This window comes from Manacus candei, unplaced genomic scaffold, assembly GCF_025592945.1.
Source record: "Manacus candei isolate 608988 ecotype Guabito, Panama unplaced genomic scaffold, ASM2559294v1 h1tg000086l, whole genome shotgun sequence".
NCBI classification, from domain to species: Eukaryota; Metazoa; Chordata; class Aves; order Passeriformes; family Pipridae; genus Manacus; species Manacus candei.
In genome coordinates this window covers 7,534,878-7,556,682 of record NW_026138134.1, presented here as the reverse complement: position 1 = coordinate 7,556,682, position 21,805 = coordinate 7,534,878, and the positions used below count along the sequence as shown (strand labels likewise).

Below are 21,805 nucleotides of genomic sequence, written 5' to 3'. Positions count from 1 at the left end.
GCGCGCCCATTGGGCCACGTCGGGGGAAGGCGGAAGTGGTCACGGGCGGGGGCCGCGCGGAAACAGCGCCACGTGCCAGCGGCCCGCGCCGTGCGCGCCCCCTGGCGGCCGAGCCCGCAGACCACGCCCCGCCCCCCTGCGCCGGTCCCGCCTCGGCTCGGCTCGGTTAGAGCTCGGCTGGGCTCGGCCCCACGGCAGCCCAACCCGTCCTGGTGCTCCCTGTCGGTTCCCGAGTTCCCGCCGGTGCCTCCCGCACCTTCCTGCGGCCCCCACCGTCTCCCACGTCCGATCCCGTGCCCCTCAGCTCACCTCAGGTTCCCCTTCCCCCCCGTCCAGGGGAGGCTCTGGTCTGGCCAGACCAGAGGCCACACACAGGGGCTGAGCCTGGTTCATGAAATGCTTTATGGCTGGGCAGCCCCACAATCCCCGTCCGGCCGTGGCACGGGCAGGACACCGATTCGGAGTTACAAAAGGTTTACAAAGAGGGGTCTGGGTCTACCACAGCAGGGGGTCCTGTCCAGCTGGGGCCTCACCACCCCTCCCTGGAACACTGTGGCAACAGTGTTGAGTGTGGTTAAGTGTCGGCCTCAAATCCAGCACCTCCCCAAGGCAGAAAGCTCAGGCCCTGGCAGCTCTTTGGCAGCTTCTTACATTTCAGCACTTTTTCAAATAAATTTTGTTTTTAAAAAGTCAACATAAAAAATCTTATTTCCTTGGCTGAGCAGGCCATGCTCAGTGCCACCCAGCATGGGCCCAGTGTAGCTCCACTGCTATGGTGTGCACAGCCCTTGGCACAGGGTGCAGCAGGGACTGTGGCTCCCGCAGAAGCTCCTCACTGCTTGGGATCCTCAGGAGTCTGTCCAAGTGGTGGATCTGGGGTGCACAGCACCACCCCTCAGTTCATGAACTGGGTGTAACCCTCTGCCCCGGTGACAATGACGTCCATCCAGATGCGCATGGCTTCGGCCGAGGGTGCCACCATGTAGTAGAGACGGTCATGGGTCTTGACACAGAAGGTGAGTGCAGGGTTGGGGCTCTGGAAGGGAGGAGGACAGGATCAGTGCTCTGGCCCCCTCTGAGCAACAGCATTCCCACCTAAGCCCCTCCTCCAAAGCCCAGCACTGGGGCCCTGCCCTTGGCACCCTAAGGAGCTGGCTCCATCAAAGGCCATGGACCACTCCATGAACATCCAGCAGGAGCTGCCCTGCTGCTTCTTGCACTCTTGTCAGAGGGCAACGTGGGAGAATGGGGATGCTCCCAGCAGACACCAGAGCAGTGCCCGGCTCCCACCTTTGCAGCACTGCGGAGGTGGTCATAGTAAACCTCTTCAATGGCTTGGAAGTAGATGACACCCTTCAACTTTGTCTCGTGTTTATCTGCCCGAGAGAGAGAGAGAGAAGTGTTTTGGATTGTGGGTGATGGCACGGGGATGGGGTGTTGGGCAGCACAGGGACTCACCCATGTAGTAGGAGAGGGTGCGCTTCATGCGGTCAAAGACAAACCAGCGCTTCTTCCAAGACTTGATCTTGCCCCCCATCTTGACCAGGTAGCCCTTGCACATCTTCTCAGTCAGGATGACGTGGTAGCAGGTGTCCACGCTGTGGCCCGAGGACTCAATGTGCAGCCGCAGGTTGAAGTCCTCCTTGCGGATGGGGAGGTACCGCGTCAGGGGACGAGCCTGGAAAAGCAACACAGCCCTGCAAAGCCCACCAGTGGCAAGGAGAGCCATGTCCCCCCACTGGGACCCTGGGACATCAGTAGGGAGCCAGGTATTCCTCCCTGGCCAGGCTGCTGGAGGGTGGCAGCCTGCCTCGCACCTGTGAGAAGTGCTTCTCCCGCAGCTTGACCTCCTTCTCCACCAGCTTCTGCCGCCGTGCGGTCTCATCCTGCAGCCGGCGTTCCAGCTGCTCCCGGCGCCGGCGCTCGTCCTCCAGCGCCTGCCGGCGCAGCTCCATCTCCCGCTCCTGCTGGCACACACACAGGAGCTCAGCCCCAAGGACTGGGGACCTGCTCCCCATCCAGCTGCAGCGCTGGTGTGGTCCCACTCACCCGGGACTCCATCAGCCGTGACTTCTCAGCGTGTGCCTCCTTCAGCATCTTCTCCATCTCCTCAATCTTCCCTGTCTCCATCCCGCTGGCACTATAAGACAGATGCAGGTACTGCTGCAGCAGGAAAGACCTCGAGCCAGCAGCGCACCACCAGAGCAGGCCGTCCCCCAGCTGCAGGAGCTGGCCCCAGGGTTACCTGGAGATGTTGTCAGGTGAGCAGGCAGAGTTGTTGCCGGTGGAGATGCTGGTCTCCATGCTGTCTGAGCTCTCCAGGCTAAGGGTGTCATATGCATGGTCCAGCTCCTCGGCCCGGGGCCCAGCACCATGGGGACGGTGGTGGTGGAGAATGGAGTGATGCACGAGCCGGGGGAAAGCAGCGGGGAAGGGGGGCTGCCCATGCAGGGCTTCCCACTGGGACTGTGCCTCGGCAGCCGCTTTCTGCTTCAGCTCCGCAAGACGCCGCTTCTGCTCCTCGATCACCTGCTGACCTGTGCCATGGGAGGAAGGATCATGATGTTGAGTTAAATGTGCCACACTCAGAACCGCACTGTGGTGAGTGAGGGGGTGGCACAGGCAGAAGACACCACAGGCTGGAGCCAGGTAGGGATGGTAGCAGCAGAGGTGGGAGCTGCTGTCACAACTCTCTGGCAAGCACAGCAATCTATCCAGGCAGGAGGAGGGGGCCCGGACAGCCAAGGGGGCACATGCACCAGGCTGGCAGGAGCAGGCTGGGCAAAGCATTAGCGGGTTATGGATGCACAGGGTTGTCCCTAAGCAGATGCTGAGAGGCATCTGGGGTCCTGGGCTAATCATGCCCCTCTTATGCATGGCAGAAGGTGCCAGCAAACAGCCATGCTGCTGCCTCTGGGCTGCTCCAGGCAGTCCAAGTTGCTCCACATCTCTACCTGGTAGATCACTTGGCTGCAAGGGCTCTGCTGGGAGCAGCTTGGCTGGAGACACGCCGTCGGGCGGAGGGGTCAGGAGGAAGAGAGGGGGGAAAAAGCAAGAGACTGTGAGAGAGGCACTGCATCCCTCCGGAGTGCTGTTGCTCCCACCCTCGGCCAGGCTCCCTTCTCCATTGCCCAAGTCGCAGCGGGCACAGCATCTCCCAAAGTCCCACCACCCCTCAGAGCCAGGACGCAAAGCCAGAGCTCACCCTTCTGCTGCAGGGCCAACTGGCGCTTGGTCTCGATGTCCTGCAGTGTGGCCGCCAGGTTGCGGGGCAGGCTGCCCGCTGGGCTTGGGGGGCCCTGGGCAGGACAGCAGGGGATCAGCTGCAAGGATGGGGATGGGGCCTGGCACCGGGAGCGTGTGACCCATGGCCAGGGTGCCCGGGTCCCCCTGGCAGCTGTACCTTGGGCGAGGGGCTGCGCCCCAGCACAGAGAGGTTGAGCTGCGAAGACGAGGGGGTCCCACTCTTCATCCGAGGGGTGGGGACACCAGCGTCACCCTCTGTTTTTGCACGATAGACCTGGGCACAGAGACATGGAGGTGAGAGGGACATGGGGGACTGCAAAAGCCCCCCTGGACAGATGGCTCATCCGCAAGCAGGGCTGAGCATCCCTTCCTGCCCCATGTCAGTGCCATTCTGGCAGGGCTGCAGGCAATAAGAAGCAGGGGCTGCCTGCCCCTGCCCACGGCAGCAAGCAGGAGCCTGACAGCACTCAGGGTGCAGGGTCCACAGGAACATCCCCACACTGCCCCACTCCCACCATGGCCAGCAGCCCCGAAGCCTGAGCCTTGGCAGCAGGGAGCCAGGATTACCTGGAGAGCCTTGTGAGAGGAGTGAGCTTTAGCTGGAAGTGGAGGAGGGGAAGAAGGAGGAGAGACAGGGCAAGAGGAGGTCTCAAAGCCAGCCATGACCTCCTGGTACCATTTCTCTAAATCAAGAGCCGGGAGGCACATGGGGCCTCCTGGCAGCTGCTGCTCCATCTGGAGAGAGAGGCCATGTGAGAAAGGATGAAGGACAAATGCAGCAAGAGGGACAGATGCACAGAGAAGAGGTAGCATCCCTGCCTGTGCCTGCACCACTCCCCCAGAATTTGACGTGCAGACCCCCAGGGATCCCATGCACCCCCTGGCTAAGTCCCAGCAGCTGTAGGAGCCCTTTGCTGCTCAAGAGAGCTGATCAAGCAAAAAGACCCCCCTGACCTGCCCCATGGGCAGTGAAGCAGCAGACAGGACAATGAGGGGTGCGTAGGCTGTCAAGAGCCTGAGCTGCTGCTCAGCTTCATCTGCAGTTCTCTCCTTCCCATGCATCCCCAGCACCTCCCAGGGAGAGGACAAGGGTCCCAAGAGAGGGAAACAGGGCACAAACCTCTGCAGAGATGAAGGGAGAAGAGAGAGATGAAAGAGGAGGAGGAGTGCAGGCTGAGGATGAAGGGGCCGGAGGGGTGCAGCCCAGCAGGGAAGCAGCAGGGGTGTGGAGGCTGCCCAAGATGCCTGAGAGTTGCTCAATGGTCACGTACTGGGCAAAGAGAAGCATATTAAACCAGGAGAAGAGCAAGGGCAAGCAGGCACAGGGGAATGAACAGGCAGCTCCAGCCTCCCAAAGGAGGGTGCCATGTCCCAGGAGGAAGAGCAGTTGGTACTGCTGCTACCCTGGTGCTGGGCACCAGGTCAGGTCCCTGCCTGCTTTGCATCCTCCTTGCTTGGGACCAGCGGCCAGGACTGGATCGAACAGTCAAAGGGCCACCCTCCCACGCTGCTGGGCACCTGCTCTGCTCCCCAGCCCTGCTGCCAACACATCCAGAGCAGGTAAGAAGTGCACCCTGGCAAGGAGACCAGGCAGCTCGAGCCTCTGCTCCCCCCTCAGCTGCAGCCAGACAAGTCCCCTGACCCGGGATGCAGCGGGCAACCCAAGGGAGCAAACCCGAGCATGCTCTAGGGCGGGTACCTCGTCGGCTGCTGGAGGTACAGCAAGCAAGAAAGAGCGCTGAGCAGCAGCAGGGGCAGCAGCAGAAGCTTTAGTGTCCAGGCTGGGGCCGTGAGCATTGCTGCAGAACCTGAAAACGTCAGACAGCCTCATGTACTCCTAGAAATCCACAGTGAGGGAGAAGGAGGAGAATTAGACCCATGTGCTGGCATTATGGCACTGACTGCAAAGTGGGAGCAAACCTCCCTGTGCACGCATGACCCAAGACTGCCTGCCCAGCCCTGCCCTGCCCTGCCCTACTGCTCACGGCAGCCCCAGTGCGCAGCACTGTGTGGGGAGTGTGGTGCCCAAGCTGGGCTGGGTGTGCTGGCACCCGCCTCCCTCCTGCCTTCAGCACAGCTCTGCTGAGCGCCTGCTGAGGAGAGACCTCAGGGTCCCCCAGGGCCCCTGGCCACAAGCCCTCCCCACAGTACTGAGGCACCTCAAGCTGCGCTGAGGCAGCTTAAAATCCACTTCCACATCCTTTCTGAACCAAGCATGCTAAAGCTTGTGACTTGCTCTTATTTTAGGGAAACCAGGCTAGCAGGACCCTACAGGATGCTGCCAGGAGGTGCCCAGCCAGAGGGTAAGTGGTGGGCAAGGGGAAGCACAGGAATGCCTGTGCCCCACAGCACCACATCGGGGTTAAAACAGAGGGCAGCAGCAAGAGCTGGGACGCCTGTTGGGCTCAGGAGAGCACCTGGAATCAGGGACTGAGTGTTAATGAGCAGAGCTGCCAGAGAGCTAAATGACAAATGCCCCAGCCATGCTGCTGCAGGGCTGCCCTGCTGCCTGGGGGTGACGTTAGTCCACGAAAGGGGTCTCTGCCAAGGAGGGGCAAGCGAGCAAGCACATGCAGTTAGTCCTGCTAGTTAGTTACCTCTTGTGCCTTGGGGTAGGAGCGGGTGGCAGGAGAAGCTAAGGAGGCAGCTGCTGCTGGCAGGGGGCTCAAGGACTTAGCTCCCTCCAATAGCTCATAAGGCTCTGAGAGGGTCTCCTGTTGGAGGGTAAAGATCACGTAGGCAAGGTGGGCACAGGCAGCAAGGTGGCAGCAGCAGGAGTCCCACTGCAGGCAGGCACAAGGGGACTCTGCCATCCCGCCCCTCTTCCCAGCAGCAGGTCTGGCAGCACCACAGCTCCCAAGGGCATCATGGTTCTGGCTCCCCGTTCAGAGCCACGAGCAGGACAACAGAGTGACTCACTCCCACCTAAAAGTCCCCTGTACTAGCACCAAAACACCCCCGCATTTGCTCTCCAGCAAGGGTGGGACCTGAAGCAGTGCTGTCCCAGATGTTGCCCTGTTGCATTTCCCTCCTTCCCTCCCAACCTCTGCAGCCCATGGAAAGACTCTGAGTGGCTGGGAGCACCTGGCTCTGGCCAGAGGGTGCTTGGGAGCATAGGAGCCATTGCAGAGCAGAACTTGTGGTGCACAAGGCTCATCTCCACTGGCAACAGCAGCTCAGGAGAGCAGCCCTAGGCACCATAGCCCCCTCTACCCACTTACTTCTCTGAGAGCCGAGGACATTTTGGGGAAGCTCCTGCCACCTGTGACGAGCTGGTATCGCCTCTCCAGAGACATGAGCTTCTCATTCTCCTGCACACAAGGTGACAGTGAGAGCAGAGACAGCTGCTGATGGTTATGAGCACCCCATGGCTGGTCCCCTCCCAAGCTCACCCTTCCTGCCAGCACTCTGACAAGAGCTGGCGCAATCTTGTCCCCTGCCTTGAGCAACCCCCAGGGTCAGGGAGCCCCTGTCAGGCCCCTGATCCTGGCATTACCTTCTGCAGGAGCTGCAGGACACTGCTCCGCTCCCTGGTCAGGCGCTCGGCCTCCTGGGCACTCTGCAGCCGAATCTGGGCAGCTTGGGCATCCAGGGCAGCCACCCGCTCCTGGGGAGCAGGCAGCAGGGATGAGCTGGCTGCCAGCGAGCCATGGGACACAGCCTGGCTGTGACAGACCCACTGCCCCCTCTGCCCCTACCTTCCTGCGGGCGATGCTGCGGTTGCACTCGGCCCGGCTCTGCAGGAGCTGCTTGCCTCGTGCCTCACGCTCCTCTTCGAGGCGGCTCTCACGCTCCAGCTGCTGGAACTCCAGGTCCTCAAACAGCTTGGCCTCTGTCTCCAGTGCCTCTGCCTCCTTTAGACACACAAGGGCACAGTAGATCAGTCCCTCTGGATGGGCAGCTCCTCATCCTGCAGGCAAGCATCCCACAGCAAAACCTCCTGCAAGTCCCCACATCCTGCTGGTGCTGGCCAGGAACAAGAGCTCATGGCCAAGCCTGTCCACTGTGCCTGGTGTGGGCAGGCAGGCAGCTTTGCCTTCTGCAGGGCACCAGAAACGTGGGAGACATTGCCAGGAGCGTCTGCCACAGGAGATGGCAACGGAGAAACCCAGAACTGGCCAGGACAGAGCAATTACCCCCATGAGATGAGGAGCTCACCAGAGGCAGGGGCTTCACCCAGCCCTTGGAGACCAACTGCCCCTGCTGAACCGCATCTGGATTGGAGCCATGCCCTGACAGGCAGCAAAACACCACGTGCCAGCGTAACCACCAACATGCAGCCCTGCATCACCGAGCCAGCGGGCAACAGAGCCCCCACAGACAAGCACTGTGCTGGACAAACTCCTGTGTGTCCTCCCAGCCTTCACGCATCAACAGCACATGGCAGCACTCAGCTCAGGGCCTGCCTGTGCCACCCTGGCAGCCATTGCACCGTGCACCCTTTGGGGACACGTTTCACCCTGCTCCAGGAGCCAGGCAGCTGGTGCTCTCATGGCACAGCGCTGGCGTGGTGGCTACTGAGGGCTCCCATACACCAGGACCGCTCCATCGCCACCCCTGCCCGCCACACCCGACCCACAACAAGCATGGGGATGCCTGCCCAGAACAGGCTGTGGCAATGGGGGTTTATCTGGGCAGGCACCAGCCATGGGCTGGGGAAAGTCAACTGCTTCTGGAAAATACCAGATAACGGGAAAAAATGCTGCGGACTAGCAGTAACATAAACCGACGGTGCCGTGTAAACAAACACTCTCAGGAAATAGTGGGAGGCAGCCAGACGAGGATGCGGCGGTCCCCAAGGCTCCCCAGCCTGCCCTCCTTTGCAGGGCAGGGTCTGTGCTCGTGCCCTGCCTGGTCCTGAGGAGCTCTGCTGAGCCAGCCCTGCGCCGCGGGCCCGGGCGAGCAGCAAGCTTACCAGGACGGTGGTGCCCGGTGCCAGCTGCCTCCAGCCCGGGTGTGACGCTCCCAGTGCAGCCCCGGCTGGCAGGGAAGAGCTGGCCTAAGCTGGAGCGGAGGGAGGTGGGCCATGGTCCGGGAGGGGTGGGGGGAGACACTGACCCTTCGCATCTGCTCCCGCAACTGTTCCCGCATTGACTCGGGGCACTTATCAAGGTGGCTCTTCGACTCATGGTAAAGCACCCGGAGTTGCTCTAGCTCCTTCCTTTCAGCATCAATCTTTGCCCTTTCCTGAATCAGGGGAGAACAAGACAAAACAAAAAAAAAAAAAAAAAGAAAGGAAAAGAAAAAGGAAAAAAAAAGAGAAAGAAGAGAGAAAATACACTTCTCAAATGGGCGCCATGCAGAAGCTGTGAGTTAGAGCAGGAGAGAGAGGGGGGTTGTGAGGAGGAGCATCAGGGCAGCTACAGTGGGGCAGGGAGAGGGAGCATAGCAAGAGAGAGCAACAGACGTAGGAGCTGGGTCCACGGGGTGTTAGAGGAGTTACAGCCAGCCCTCAACCTCAGCCCTGTGTTTCCAAAAACAAACTTACAGGCAGCAAAAAGATCAATGCTGATAGCATGAATAAAGTCATCCTGATCCTGCACACAGCTGCACCACATGCACCCTCTGAACAACCACTAACTGGCTTTGTTAAGTGCTGCTCACCATTGGAATGCTGCCAGTTAAAGCACTAAAGGTCCTGAATGCAGCCTGAGCACATGGACCACCCTCATCCATCAGCAGGAGAGAGTTGCCCACGGGGCAGCAGTGAAAACAGGAGGATGAGGTCCAGCCATGCTGCCAGTGATAGTCAGGCTATGTCAAGTCAGTGGTAGAGCAAACACTTGCTCCTGGGCCTGGAATGAGGGGGAATTGACCCCAACCCTCCCTCCCACTGCCACAGAAGCAGTAAAATGGGGTCAGCAACACAGGGCTGGTGTAGGGGCACCACCTCCTGCAGCACCATGGGGCTTGGCATCGGGAAACGCTTGCTGCAAGGAACAATGCTCCACATGGAGATGGGGGATGCATCAAAAGGGGTGCCTGGGGGCTCCTGGGCATACAGAGATGCCAGAGATGATGGTAGAGTTCGGAGCAGGCACTGTTAGTGCGAGTAGTGCAGGCGGGTTAGGAAAGCGGGCACTCAGGTCAGCAGAGAGGTTGGGATGGGCATTTCCCTGTGCTCTTCTCCTGGCTCTGCACAAGGCTGTCCCTGGCTACAGATGATGCCTACAAAGCACTGGAAGACCAAAACCAGAATAAAACCCCCAAACACTGCTGGCAGGTGCTGATGGCTGCTCTGCCTGGCCACAGACACCCTGACAGCCCCAGTACCTACAGCCATGGGGCCAGCCAGGGCCCCAGGGACACTGGTGCCACATCACGGTGGCACAGAGCTGCCAGTGGGACCCAGGCACAGACTGCACAGGACCACTGGCCTCAGGCAGCGGGGAGCTGGATTCCAGCAGCTCTCCTGCTCCAGAGCAGCTTACCCAAGGTCATACCACACTGCCTGCAAGGCGGTGGGATGGCCAGCAACCAGCAGCTGGGACAAGCATGTGGTACACGCAGCAGCATGCGTGCCTTCAGGCTATAACTGCACCACAGATGACTCCAGGGAAAGGGGGCCAGGACGTCTTCCTCAGCCACTGAGATGAGTTAAAACACCTGCAGTGATTTCCCAGCCACCTCCAGCGAGCTGAAGGCTACAGCAGCAGCTGCCTTCACTTGTGCAAATGCAGCAGAGTGAGGTGACTTGCCACAAGATGCAGTTCCCCAGCAAGGGCAGGGAATGGGCAATGCCAAGACCCCCACTTCAGCACTGCCCACCATAGGCAGCAGCCACCTGGAAAGCCCCACACAAGAGTCTCCCTGCCAGACCCTGCCAGCGCGACAGGCAGCAGTTGAAATGCTCCCCTAGCATCAGCTCAGTTCTCCTCTGGCAGGGCTGTTGGACAGGCTGTTGTCCCAGGCAGACGGACAGACAGACAGATCTCCCCACAACACAAACCAGAGGGGCTGCTCCCCAAAGCCTCTGTGGAGCCCAGGGTCTGGAGAGCGTGTCTGCAGGGGAACACTGCAGCACAGGGCATCATGGCACTGGCTGCAAGTGCCAGGGAGGGTAAGGCACAGATGGTGACAGTGCAAACCTGCAGTGAGGCTCACCTTGTCCCGCTCCTTGCGGATGCTGGCATCCAGGCTGGAGAGCTTCTCCTGTAGCTGCTGCACTGCTTCCTGCTCCTGCCGCAGCCGCGCCGCCTCTGACTCCCGCTCACCCTGCAGCAGCGCCCGCTCCATCTCTGCCTGGACAGGCACAGCCACATCAGGACGGCTGCCCCAGCTGGATCTGGCTCATGCCCGTGGAATTCAGCACTGACTGGTGAGGGCAGCAAGCAGCAGGGGACCTGGCAGCGTCCACTGACTCCTCACCTCTCGTGATGTCTCCTGCAGCTGCTGCTCCAGCTCCTTGACACGGCCCTTCAGCTGGTCCAGGTGGCCGAGGACACTGGCACGCTCCTCCTCCAGCCGCTGCGCCTCTTTGGCCCGGGGGCCTGTCAACTCCTCATGCTGTGGAGAGGGCTGGTTGGCATGGCACGGTGCAGCATGGCACAGCACAGCGTGGCACAGCTGTCCCCTTACCTCGTGGTGGGTGCTCTCGGTGCTACTGCACTCCTCCTTCAAGTTCTCCTCATCTGATTTCTCCAGGCTCTCCCTCTGCCGTAGCTCCTCAGCCGCACGGCCCAGAGCCACAGCACCCCTGGGCACCCGCCGGCCAGGATCCGCATCACCAGCCAGGAGCCGGGGCACGTCACCCAGCTCAGTGCTGTCCGTCTTGGTGTACTCAGCACAGAGGTTCAGGATGGTCTCCAGGCGCTGCCGCTCCTGTGGGGAAGAACCGTTAGCATGGCACCCGACCCAGCACGTGTCATGGCCAGAGCCCGTGGGACCCCGTGCTGATAGTGGACACCAGGATATGGGCTCACTGCTTGCCCTGCTGCCCGCTGGGATGGGCTGGGGACATCACAAAGCACAATGCAGCTGCACCAAACCCCCCGCAAGAGCCAGGCACGCGATGTGCCAGGAGCTGGAGACAGACTAATTACAGGCAGCAGCACTGGCCGCTGAACGCCTCCGCTATTTCCAGGCGGTGACTCAGGCTACCCACGCTGGGCGTGAGTCAGGGCTGAGCAAACAGGGCCCTGGCGGCTCGGCCTCCAGGACCAGCAGAGACACAGGCAAACCCCACCCAGGCAGCTGCCAGCTCCATAAAAACTCCATCGGCCCTAAATATAGATGCAATGCCCACAAGAGCCATGGCACTGCCGCCAGCAGAATGGCCCTGGCAGGGATGGATGAGACGTGGATAGTTTTGCACAGCCAGGGGCACCACTGGCTTTTGATGGCAGCCCCAGAGCCATGCCGACCCCACCAACTTCCCTGGGCTGCTGCAAGTTGGGGGCTTTGTACTCCCAGAGAGCTGCTGAGCACCCATGGCCATTCCTGGCCATAATCCCCCCAGATAAGCCGGCAGCCTGGCAGCTGCAGCAAATCCCTGAGAGGCAAGGGCCGGGTTTTAAAGTAGCAAATAACAGAAGGTGTTTGCAAAGAGGGTGTCCCATGCTCAAATGTGTCCCCCCCAACCAACCCCAAGGCTCACCAGGCGCTCCATCTCCTGCTCCCGAACCCGCTCCTGCCGCTGCCGCCGGTGGTACTCCAGCAGCTCATCCTCATTGTCGCTGATCTCAGTGATGCTGTTCTTGCGCTCTCGTGGCCCCGCTGGCAGCCGTGGGTCCCCCAAAGGCTTCCTGGGGGCACGGGGGCTCTGATGGGGCGAGGGCATGGCCGGTGAGCTCAGCCCATATGTTGGGCTCAGGCAAGTGCCAAAGCTGGGGCGGCGTGTGGAGGTCTCTGCCAGCAGTGGGGGCGAGGGGCTCCCAGCACCTCTCGACTCTTCCGAGCCCTTGCGCCTTGCACGGGGACTGCCAGGCACCTCCCTGCCCAGCCGGGGCTGTGGGGAGGGGGTGTCAGGAGCTGCCCGGGGACTGGCAGCCCGGCGTGACAAGGAGGGGCTCAGGGGGGGCAACTCCCGCATGCTCTCCATGTTCCTCCGGGCCACCCGCGGGCTCTCCGGGGGCTGCAGTCGGGCCTCTGGGACCGCCCTGCTGGCAGCCTGTCGGCTGGGCACCAGGGAGTCCCGCGGCTCACGGAAGGGGCTTGGGGGCCGCTCCTGTAGGGCCGCCCGTGGCCGCGGTGCCACCCTGGGTGTCAGCCGGGGGCTGCCTGCCCTATGGTCGCCGAGCCTCTCAACCGGCCAAGGCTCACTAGGACTCCCACTGGGTAGGGTGGGTGGCTGCACAGTGTGGTTGTAGCTGGAGGAGCGGAGTGGGACAAGGGGGGGCACAGGTGGCCCCTGCTCCTGGCTGCTCAGCGAGGGGCTGGTGTAGCTGCTGCTGCTGGCCGGGGAGGAGAGTGGAGAGAAGTTCTCATAGCTGGAGCCTCCCGAGGCAGCCCCGGGGCTGGGTAGGGGGGACAGGAGGCAGCGTCCACCCCCATTCACCACAGGGGAGAGAGGGGACCGGCCACAGGCCGGCGGCTTCTGGATGCCAGGGGATGCTGGCTCCTCCAGCACCAGTGAGTCCATGATGTCCTGCAGGTCCTTCTCAATTGAGCTGACGAGGGAGCTATGGCTGGGACACCCACGCTCTGATGGCTGGTGGCCACCGTTCACTAGGGCCTCAGGCTCTGCAGGGAGACATAAGAGCAGCTAGTCAGTGTGGTGTGACCCCCCCCATGGCCCCTGCCTGGGCTGGGGTTCCCCAAGGCAACCTGGCATTGTTCCTCCATGCAGCCTTACAGAGCCAGAGCTGGGTCACAGCCCCTCTTCTCTGCACCTCAAGCTGCCTGCACCCCCACTGCCACCCTCTCTCACTTAGACTGGGGAGCCAGGGCTAGGGAGGAGGCTGGAAGCCCGCTGGCCCCGTCACCCAGGAGACAGAAACCTGAGAGCACAGCCCAGCCGCCCACTCTGACATCCTTGTGTCGCAGCTCCCGGCCCCAGTTCCCGGAGAGCAGCTGCCTGCGCCAGCCACTGGGACCCACCACTTGCCCCTGGCACATTCCAGCTCCCCAGCAAGGGGTCATAGATGCAACAGCCAAAAGTTGCTGACCTGCAGCGTGTCCGGACCCACTGCCACGTCACCTGCAGCCTCCCTGCGCCCCTGGCCAGGGTGCCCCCGCCTGGGCTGCCCTGTCCTCCCTGGGCAGCACCGATGTGCCTGTCACTCAGGGGACGAGCGAATCACAGCAGGCGCGGAGCCCAGCCAGGACAGCGTGCCACCCAGGCTGCGTCACCCCCTGGCACCCAGCAGCTCCCCCGTAGCAGTTGGCAGTGCCTCCACGCCTGGAGAGCTGTGCCACAGCCCTATCTGTGTGATCCCGCCCAGTCCCGCATGGCAGAGGGACCACGCAGGGCCCGCACCAGATTCTGTGCAGTCACAGGATGCTTTGCACTTGTATGATGCTCCTCGGCCTCAGCACTTCCCCGCATCCCTCCTCCCATCCTCCAGCTGTGGCCGTGCTGCCTTCCTGACACACACGTGGCATGGAGAGGCTGCCAAGCTCCTCTCCCTGTGCCAGGGTGTGCTGGTCAGGGCAGGCAGAAGGGCTAACAGCCCAGGGATCACTGCCTGGAATTTAGACATCCCCAGGAACCAGGCACAGCTCTGGCACTCAACCCATCACCCCACGGACAGGCAGACACAGCAAGATAAGCAGCTCGTGAAATGAAGGACAGCAGTCAGGGAAATGGCCTTCGCAGCCCCGGCACACCCGCCCTGGCATGTAAACACAGGCAGCCGGGGGGGATCCGATGGGTGATGGCTCTGCCATGGCCAGGCTTGGCAGAAGCAAGAGCTTTGCCTCACTGCCCCCACAGCCGCGCTCTTTGAAATTATATTAATCATTAACAAACATCACCGCAGCTGCTGTAGCATGCTGAGATGATGGACGGCACATCTGCAGCCAGGTATGAGCCCCACTCCTAAGTGGGAGGGCTGGGAGTCCAGCAGGACAGGGCTGGGAGGGCATCACATGCCAGGAAGGCTTATGGTGCAGGTCAGGGAGCACCTCAGCATCTGCCTCACCCTGCCTGGGACAAAGGGGGTCACCTACTTGCTGGCAGCCCATAGAAAGCCGCTGGGCTCCTGCCTCCCACCGGTATCATGCTCTTCATCCACTTGGCCTCAGCAGGGTGGTTGAAGCGAAGGAAGGTGGCCTGGCCCAGGCAGATGGTGCACCCTTGGGAGAGAGGAGAGGGGTCAGCTGCTGGCTGACAGTATCAGAACGATGCTGGAGAGAGAGGAGATAGGAGCCAGCACAGGGAGGCAGCAGGGCGCTGCTGGCCCTAAGATGCATCCCCGGGAGGGGAGCAGGCTCCTGCTGTCAGCAGAGGCTTAGGGGAAGGCTGAAATCCAGGTCACTCCCCAGCAGCTGCCGGCAGCGCGACGCAGGCACAGGCACAGCTGGGGTCCCCGCCGGGGGCTGCGGGGGAGTTGGCAGCACTCCAGGGCCTGCGCGTCTGCCAGCTGCAGACAAGACAGCTCCTGTCCCTGCCCGCAAAACACTTCTTCTTGGCCCAAAGTGGCAGCCCTTTCGGGGCAAGGCTGCCGAGTGGCCCTCCAGAGGAAGGCAGCTCAGGGTGCAGCACCGTGGGCTGCCCACTGCCCGTTCGCCCACTGCCCGTGGTGCCAGGAAGCCTTGTGCTGGCAGCGGGGAGCAGCGGGGAGCAGCGGGCGGCTGAGAGGCTCGGTGCTGCCGACACACCCCGCTTTGAAGAGCCTGCCAGGGCCCCGGGGAGAGGCTCACTCCTCACCAACAGCCGGAGCCGAAAATCCCTTGCCGGAGGGGATGTGTTTTTTGGAGCACCCGTCAGCCCAGGCTCGCAGCAAGGCGAGTGAGAGGCCGTACAGATTAACCGCCGTCGCCGCCGCGGGGGCCTGGCTCCCCTGTCCAAGTGCCAGCGCGGGACGAGTCCTGTTCACCCTGGCTCAGCGAGGGCATCCTGCCTGCCAGGTGGCAATGCCGGCGCCCAGCCCGGGAACGGCTCCTCTGTCGAGAGGCATCACTGCCCTGCCCCTTCCCCGCGTGCCGGCACCAGCGGAGCCACGCGTCGCGTGGGCAAAGCAGGGTACCCCAACCCGCACCCCGAGCGCCGGCCTGGCAGCCCCACGGCTCGTCCCACTGTGGCTGGGCACAGGTGCCCTCCCTTCCCCGCCGTATCCCTGCCTGCCCCCACTGGCCCCCGCGGGCAGTAGAACGGGGTACTCGGCTGACCCCTGCCCGCACCCCACAGCCCACCTGGCCCTCGTTACCCACCATGGGACCGGCGGGACCCGGCAGGACCGTCGCGCCGGAGCCGTCGCGCCCCTTCTCCGGCGGCCACGTGGCTCCCATTGTCCCCCGCGGGGACGCCCGCGGCAGCGCCCACGCGGGCGGCTCCCCCCTCCCCGGGGAGGGACGGAGACTGGCGCGGGGGGGCCGCAACGCCACCGCCCGCGGGGAGCACCGGGGCTTTGTCACCCGCGGAGGGACAGGAGCGAGTCCCCCCGCCAGGCGCAGACACGCGTGGCCCCGCAGCGCCGCACTCACCGTACCACCACCGCCACCGCCGCCGCCCGGGCAGCGCCGCACCGCCCTCGGGGAGGGCCGGGGGGCCGGGCCTCGCCCGCCCCGCCCGGCCCGGCGGAGAGTCATTCCCAGGAAGCGGGAATCGGGACGTTCAGGGACGGGATGGCGTGGGAAGGGGCCCTTGGCTCTACCCATGCTCCCTCCCCAGGAGCGGCCATGGGGGACCCGCAGGGTCCAAGCCCTCCAGCCGCGCAGGCAGACTGGCGTGTCCCGGCAGCCATCCCTCGGGAGGATACCTGAGGTGGTTTTCCTCTGTCATCTCCCTTCCAAAAGCCGACTTAGCATCTCCCCTTGTTCTCCAAAGCCCACCCGGCTCTCTCCCTCCCCACCTCACTTGCTGCACTTGGCAAAGCCGGTTCTCAAACTGTTCTCACACATGCCAGCCCAGGGTACAGAGGCAGGACCATCCCAGCTGGGATATGCAATTACAGGATGGTTCTGCCAACACTGATACCTGATGGCACAACTCCCCAGGTGAAGGCTCTGGTGAACCCCAGCCCGTTCCTACCTTGGGTGAGGCGCGTGGGCCGCCGGACAGTTACACCATCGATGGCGCAGGTGTTGCCACAGGGGTGCAGGGTGAGCGTCCCCTGCACGTTCTCAATGTAGCAGTGCTGAGGCACCAGCCCAGGGCCTTGCAGGACAATGTCTGTCATGGCCGTGCCGATGGTGGTCTTTCCTGCCAGCAGAGAGGGCAGCTCAGTGTCCCTGCCGCCAGCATGCCCGCAGGGACTGCCTGGCAGCCAGCACTCACCTTCCTCCAGGGGCAGGAGCGTGATGGCAGTGCTGAGTCGGCCGCTGCCCAGGCTCACCAAATGTGGCTTCTCCGTCTGCACTTTTAGCCCCTTGCCCGTGTCAATCAGGTCCAGAGGGTTGTTCTGCAGGAGAGGGAGGGATGCTCACAGCTCCCACAGATGCAGCTCACTCCCCTGCACTGCCCAGCGGGATGGTCTGCTCCAGAACAGCCACACGCACAGGTGGGGTCATTGCCCAGGCACAGCCACACACCAGCAGGACCATCCAGCAGCAAGACACAGGAGATGAGGGCTCTCTCCTGCCTGTGCTATCCACCCCAGGGAGCAGAGGTGAGCTGCCCTGGGAGCAGATCTCTGGGGCTTGGGCTACATCTAAGAGGATCTGAGCTACCAGCTGCTTAGCTCAATGGGCTTTGCCGACGATCCCATAATAGGATTGGGGTGAGGAGAGGCTGGAGGACAGCACCCATGGTAGGGCTGGCTGTGGAGGAGAAGGGCTCCCAGCCAGATCCCCCTGTTCCCACAGGGCAAAGGTCCTGTGGTCCTGTGTGCTCACCTGGATGACATTCTGGACTCTGTGGGTTGGGCTGGTGGGGGTTCTGCCAGATGCCTCCATGATGCCTGCCTGGAGATACTGGATGCTTCTGGGCACGGGCTGCTGCCAAAAGAAACAGAGAATGGCAGCACAAGTGACCACAATGGGCATGGCCTTTATGTATTCCTCCTGCACATCACACACTGAGCATAAACCCTACCCATTCCAAACCAGCATTTGCCACCAACAGGATGCCCATCCTGAGCTCCCGTTTCCAGCGTGTCAGCAGCTGCCTGAAGTCAGTGAGCATCCCTGCCTGCCGAGGCACACATCCCCATCTGCCCAGGGAAACCCACATGCATGCCAGGTGTCAGGACAGACATGGTCCCAGAAGGAGACGGCATACGTGTTCAGTTTTGGGGAGGCAGTGTAGGAAACACACCCCCTAAACCTCAAGAGCGGTGGACAACCAGACCTCCAGTGGCCACCAGTGGACAAAGACACACAAGCACAGGATCTGGCTGTCCCCAGCAACACCTGCCTGCCATGCATGGTACAACCCAGGTACCCCTGAGCGTGTCACCAGCGCCTGTCCCCAGCACCCAGGCACACACCTCTGCTCCCACGCAGCCCAGCAGCAGCGGCAGCTCAGGGTACACAAGCTCAGCTGTCTGTGCCATGTCCCTGCTGAGGTGGCACACAGGCCCATGGCTGGCAGGGCTGGCTGCCCCTGGAGTAGCTATGCTGCCACTTGTTCTCTGCGTGGGTGGGAGGCAGTTTGGGAAGGAACGATTTCCGTCACCCGGCGCTCACGCCATGTCGGGATGCTCCAGGGTTACTAAATTTACCGTCTGCTGTTCCCCATGTCCCTCCCTTCCGCCCAGGACTGGCCAAGTGCAGCTTAACCCTTCCCATGCAGCCCAACCAGGGAGTACTCTATCCCCGTTGGGGATCCCGATCACAGGCCACCAGGAGGAGATCCAGGCTCAGCCCCCGGGAGCATTGCCCGCTGTCCCGCCAACCCCCGGAGGGACCCCCGCAGCTCGGCCAGCACCGGGCTCAGCTGCGGGGGCGAGTGAGCGGCTATTACACACTGTGGAAAAAATGAAACGCTGGAAAACACCAGGCATGGGATCCAGGGCTGGGATGAAGCCCATGTCTCCTACGACACCAGAGTTGGCTGCCCCACAGCAAGGTCTCCTTGGGGACCACAGCCACCCCACGCAGAATAGGGACAGCTCAGCTGGGGCAGGAGGAAGCAGAGGTGCAGTACCCCAAGAGCAGTTCACCAGTGCCCACCAGCTGCCTTCCCTTACCTGCCACCTGGTCCTGGAGCCGAGTGGGACCCTCCACGGCAGGGTGCCCATGTCCCCCATGCACTGGGATGCTGCACTTCCCAGCATCTGGAGACCCTGCAGCCCAGCTGAGCCCCTACCCCTTGCTTGCACACAGACCCGTCACAATGTCTGGAAAGGAGGAAAAGCCAGGAGGGGCCAGGCTGCTGCACAGGAAGGGAGCGGGGCCAGGGTGAGATCCTGCGCCGGTGTTAACTCCTTCTCAGCACAGCTGTACTGGTGAGACCAGGTGAGAACCATGGGGGACCCCTGTCCCCTGGGCGATTGTCTGCCCACATTCTCCACCTAACACCCCCCACTCCACAGGCAGGCTTGCCTGCCCATGAGCCGGAGGGTGACCCTGGCATCCCACCGCTGCCCGATGCACCGTGTCCCCCAGCACTGCCCTCCATCGGAGCCCCTCACCTGGCTCCTCACCACGCAGGGGACGCCCGCCGTTCCTCCCAGCCCGTCCCGCTGGGGATGCAGCCCCTCTCCAACCGGCTCTGCCGTAGGAATGCGGGGCGGGAGCGCAGCCGCCCTAGCCGGCGCCCCACTGCTGGGATGGACAAGGCAGCCTTTCTTCTCCCACCGCCGCCTGCAGAACGCGCTGCTTGTTCCCGCCGTGGGAAGCGGTGAAGGCAGCAAATGCCAAGGGGTCGGGCTCGGTTACCGCCAAACAGCCCACGGTCCCCGTGCACCCCGCGCGCAGGGCTGCCCACTCAGCCTCAGCCTCCTGGAGGACAAAAGCCCCTTTCTTCCTCCTGGCGCAGCCAAAAGCCTCACCTGGGAGGACGCCTAGCCCCGCCGATGCGGGGGTCCTGCCAACACCGGGCGGGCTGCACACAGACACGCTGCCCCACCGCGCCCCTGCACCCCACTGCCCGCAGGCTGCGACCCTCACAGGGCAGGGGGTGCTCAGGGGTCCACTCTTCCCTCCCTGCTGCTGACTCCCCAGACCCAACCTGGGCACAGCACGCTCTGCCTCGCTCCCCATCAGCATGGCCAGGTGCCAGCAGCAGGCAGACCCCAGAGCTGCACCGTGTGCTGCTGGCCAGGACACACTCTTGAGGGAGCACAGCCTGGCAGACCCTGCCGTGCGGTGTCAGCCATGCCTGGGACGCAACATGGAAGAGGCAGGCACATGGCACCCCTTGCCGTGACCTCGCCTCCCCACTCGTGGCCGGGTGAGCCACAGGAGGCGCTGGAGTGGCCGAGCTAACGGGTGCACACGGCAGAGCATCGCAGCCTCCGGCCAACTTGGCTGCCTGCTCGCTCCCCATCTGCTAACGCACTTAGGGCGCGCTCACCCCTTCCCACACCCTCTGCCCCGGTAAACAACCAGCCCTTCCGGCGGCAGCTGGGAAGGGGGAGCCCGTCTCCAGCACAAAACCAGAGGGCAGCGAGGAGCCTGCTCCTGGCCGCTACCTCCAGGTCTGGGGCTGACCCACAGCGAGCAGGGGAGACTCAGCCGGCCCCATCCCACCCAGGCAAGGGGCGGTGGGGGCTCCATTGCGGTTGCTAGGACAACGCCACGATCCTGGCAATAACACCACTGTAAATCAGCCGCCAGACAGCTCCAGCGGGAGCCGAGGAATCCCGGCCACACCCGCTGATTTCATCGCTCCCGGGAAGTGCTCCCGCACCACTGCAGCACAGCTGTGCTCCTGCCGAGGCCCTGCCAGCATCACACCTCGGGCTCTCCACAGACTGGGGGTTGCCCACCATGTACTCAGGTCAGGGAGGGCGTACAGCCTTGCTTTCCTGCACCCAACACTCCCCCAGGTGAGCCAGCTCCAAAGGCTTCTGACACCATACGCAGTCCCAACCACTGCTGCAGCTCAAGCACCGACCCCAGCAGCAGTGTGTGCCTCCAGACACTGCAACACAGACAGGGAAATCTCCACCATGAGCTCCAGACCCCTCAAGGCTGCACAGTGGAAAGCTGCTCCTCGGAACACTCTTCTGTTCAATGATGACTTCTCAACTGCAGGCCAGAGACTCAGCTCAGCGAGCAGCCTCTGTGACTCCCACTAATGACATCTCACAGACGATAGCACAGGATAGGTTGGGTGGGTCTTGAATCCAGCCCTTGGCATGAACTCATCACTCAGCCCTGTGTTCGCTGGGAGAGGGGCAGGGTGAACCTCCCCTCTCCAAAACAGGCATCGAGCACTCTCTGGTGTCTGGCTGACAGCAAAGACCCCTTGCTGTGCAATCCTGTGGCTCCATCCCCCTGCATGGCACCCTGCCCTGCTGCCCCCCATATACCAACACATAGCACCACAGAGCAAAACCCAAACATACAAGGAGTTACCAAAAAAGCACCCGACAGTGCTGCCTCACGTCTGAGCTGCCTGTGGTGCCCGGCCAGGGGACCTGCCCCCCTGCAGCCCGCACCTGGTGCCCAGAGAGGGCTGGCAGCTTGCAGGGCAGCTGGAGGAATGGGGGAGAAGGTGGCCCTTCAGCACAGCAGCTGGACCTTCTGGGGCTGCCAAATTCCTCTGGCTTTCTGACAGCAGCTGAAGGGGCTGTGGCAGGAACGTGGCAGGAAGCTGGAGTAAACAAAGTCCAGCCATGGAGCAGGGTCCGGCCAGGCCAGCACCGTTCCCAGGCTCCCCAAGAGGATTCAGGGACAGCAGAGGTGGCCTCAGGCCAAGCACCATCTCCCCCCTCCAACTGCCCTCCAGCTGCAGCAGGAATTGAATGGGCGAGGCTTGTCCAGCCTCCCACAGAGACCATACTGCTCTGGGGGCTCCCACACCACCAAACTCACCACTGATGCGGACCACCAGACCCAGACCCAGCTCCCAGTCCACCCACACACCCCTGAAGTATTGTGCACTGACCAGTTGTATGGCTGACAGGGTCTTTCCTACTTTACTGCCTGCAGCTCCTTCCTTGCTCCCCTCCCAGAGTGCCCCGGGGGGCAGGGATTTCAAACACGTTCCACACCTGGCCCTGACAGGAGCCAAGGCAGCTAAGCCCCTTCCCCTCGCCCCCGCCACATCACAAAGCTGCCCCCAAAGCACTGAGAAGGTCTCTGCAGGGCAGGACACGCTGAAACCAGCCTCACAGGCTCCCCAAGGCAGGGGCCGCCTGGGCCACGAGTAGGGGAGGGTCCCACCCCATCCCGGCAGCCGCTCACCTTCACTCCCCTGGACAGGCAGCCTCTCCCGGGCTCTGCCGCCGCCGCCGCCGCCGCTCCGCTGTCCGCCACCGCCTGCCACGGCCGTGTCCCCGCCCCGCCCGGTGCCGGCCCCGTCCCGCCCCCGCGGGGCCTGGGCTGAGCGGCCCCGGCTCCGGAAGGA

General features: G+C 62.7%; 1 protein-coding gene across 9 annotated transcripts; it reads right to left on the bottom strand.

Moving 5' to 3' along the window:
* Positions 1-384: 384 nt before the first annotated feature.
* Positions 385-21,725, bottom strand: PHLDB1 (pleckstrin homology like domain family B member 1). Of its 9 annotated transcripts, none has more exons than XM_051812328.1 (26): positions 21,643-21,725; positions 17,182-17,283; positions 16,625-16,748; positions 16,379-16,549; positions 14,356-14,481; positions 11,843-12,927; positions 10,825-11,067; positions 10,615-10,752; positions 10,351-10,488; positions 8,305-8,433; positions 6,945-7,100; positions 6,743-6,853; positions 6,468-6,557; positions 5,844-5,960; positions 4,946-5,083; positions 4,367-4,516; positions 3,814-3,981; positions 3,404-3,520; positions 3,206-3,323; positions 2,955-2,999; positions 2,246-2,537; positions 2,050-2,140; positions 1,818-1,964; positions 1,459-1,678; positions 1,291-1,376; positions 385-1,036 (listed from the first exon to the last, which is right to left on the bottom strand). In XM_051812328.1, the coding sequence occupies exons 2-26, from the start codon at positions 17,239-17,241 to the stop codon at positions 896-898; spliced, it is 4,401 nt and encodes a 1,466-aa protein (XP_051668288.1). In that variant the 5' UTR covers positions 17,242-17,283; positions 21,643-21,725; the 3' UTR covers positions 385-895. The 9 variants fall into 9 exon arrangements, with proteins under 9 accessions (XP_051668288.1, XP_051668286.1, XP_051668287.1 ...); XM_051812326.1 differs by lacking the exon at positions 21,643-21,725 and adding an exon at positions 18,477-18,852 and having other exon boundaries at positions 3,206-3,299; positions 17,182-17,280; XM_051812327.1 differs by lacking the exons at positions 5,844-5,960; positions 21,643-21,725 and adding an exon at positions 18,477-18,852.
* Positions 21,726-21,805: the final 80 nt, after the last annotated feature.

What these genes read in the sequence shown, in the direction of transcription:
- PHLDB1 (XM_051812326.1), bottom strand. Translation starts at nt 18,563, where the DNA reads ATGCTGGGAAGTGCAGCATCCCAGTGCATGGGGGACATGGGCACCCTG. An exon ending in CCTCTCACAAGGCTCTCCAG is followed by an intron (nt 3,521 to 3,813) that starts GTAATCCTGGCT and finishes CTCTGTGCCCAG; the next exon opens with GTCTATCGTGCAAAAACAGA. An exon ending in GGGAGAAGCACTTCTCACAG is followed by an intron (nt 1,679 to 1,817) that starts GTGCGAGGCAGG and finishes TTGCTTTTCCAG; the next exon opens with GCTCGTCCCCTGACGCGGTA.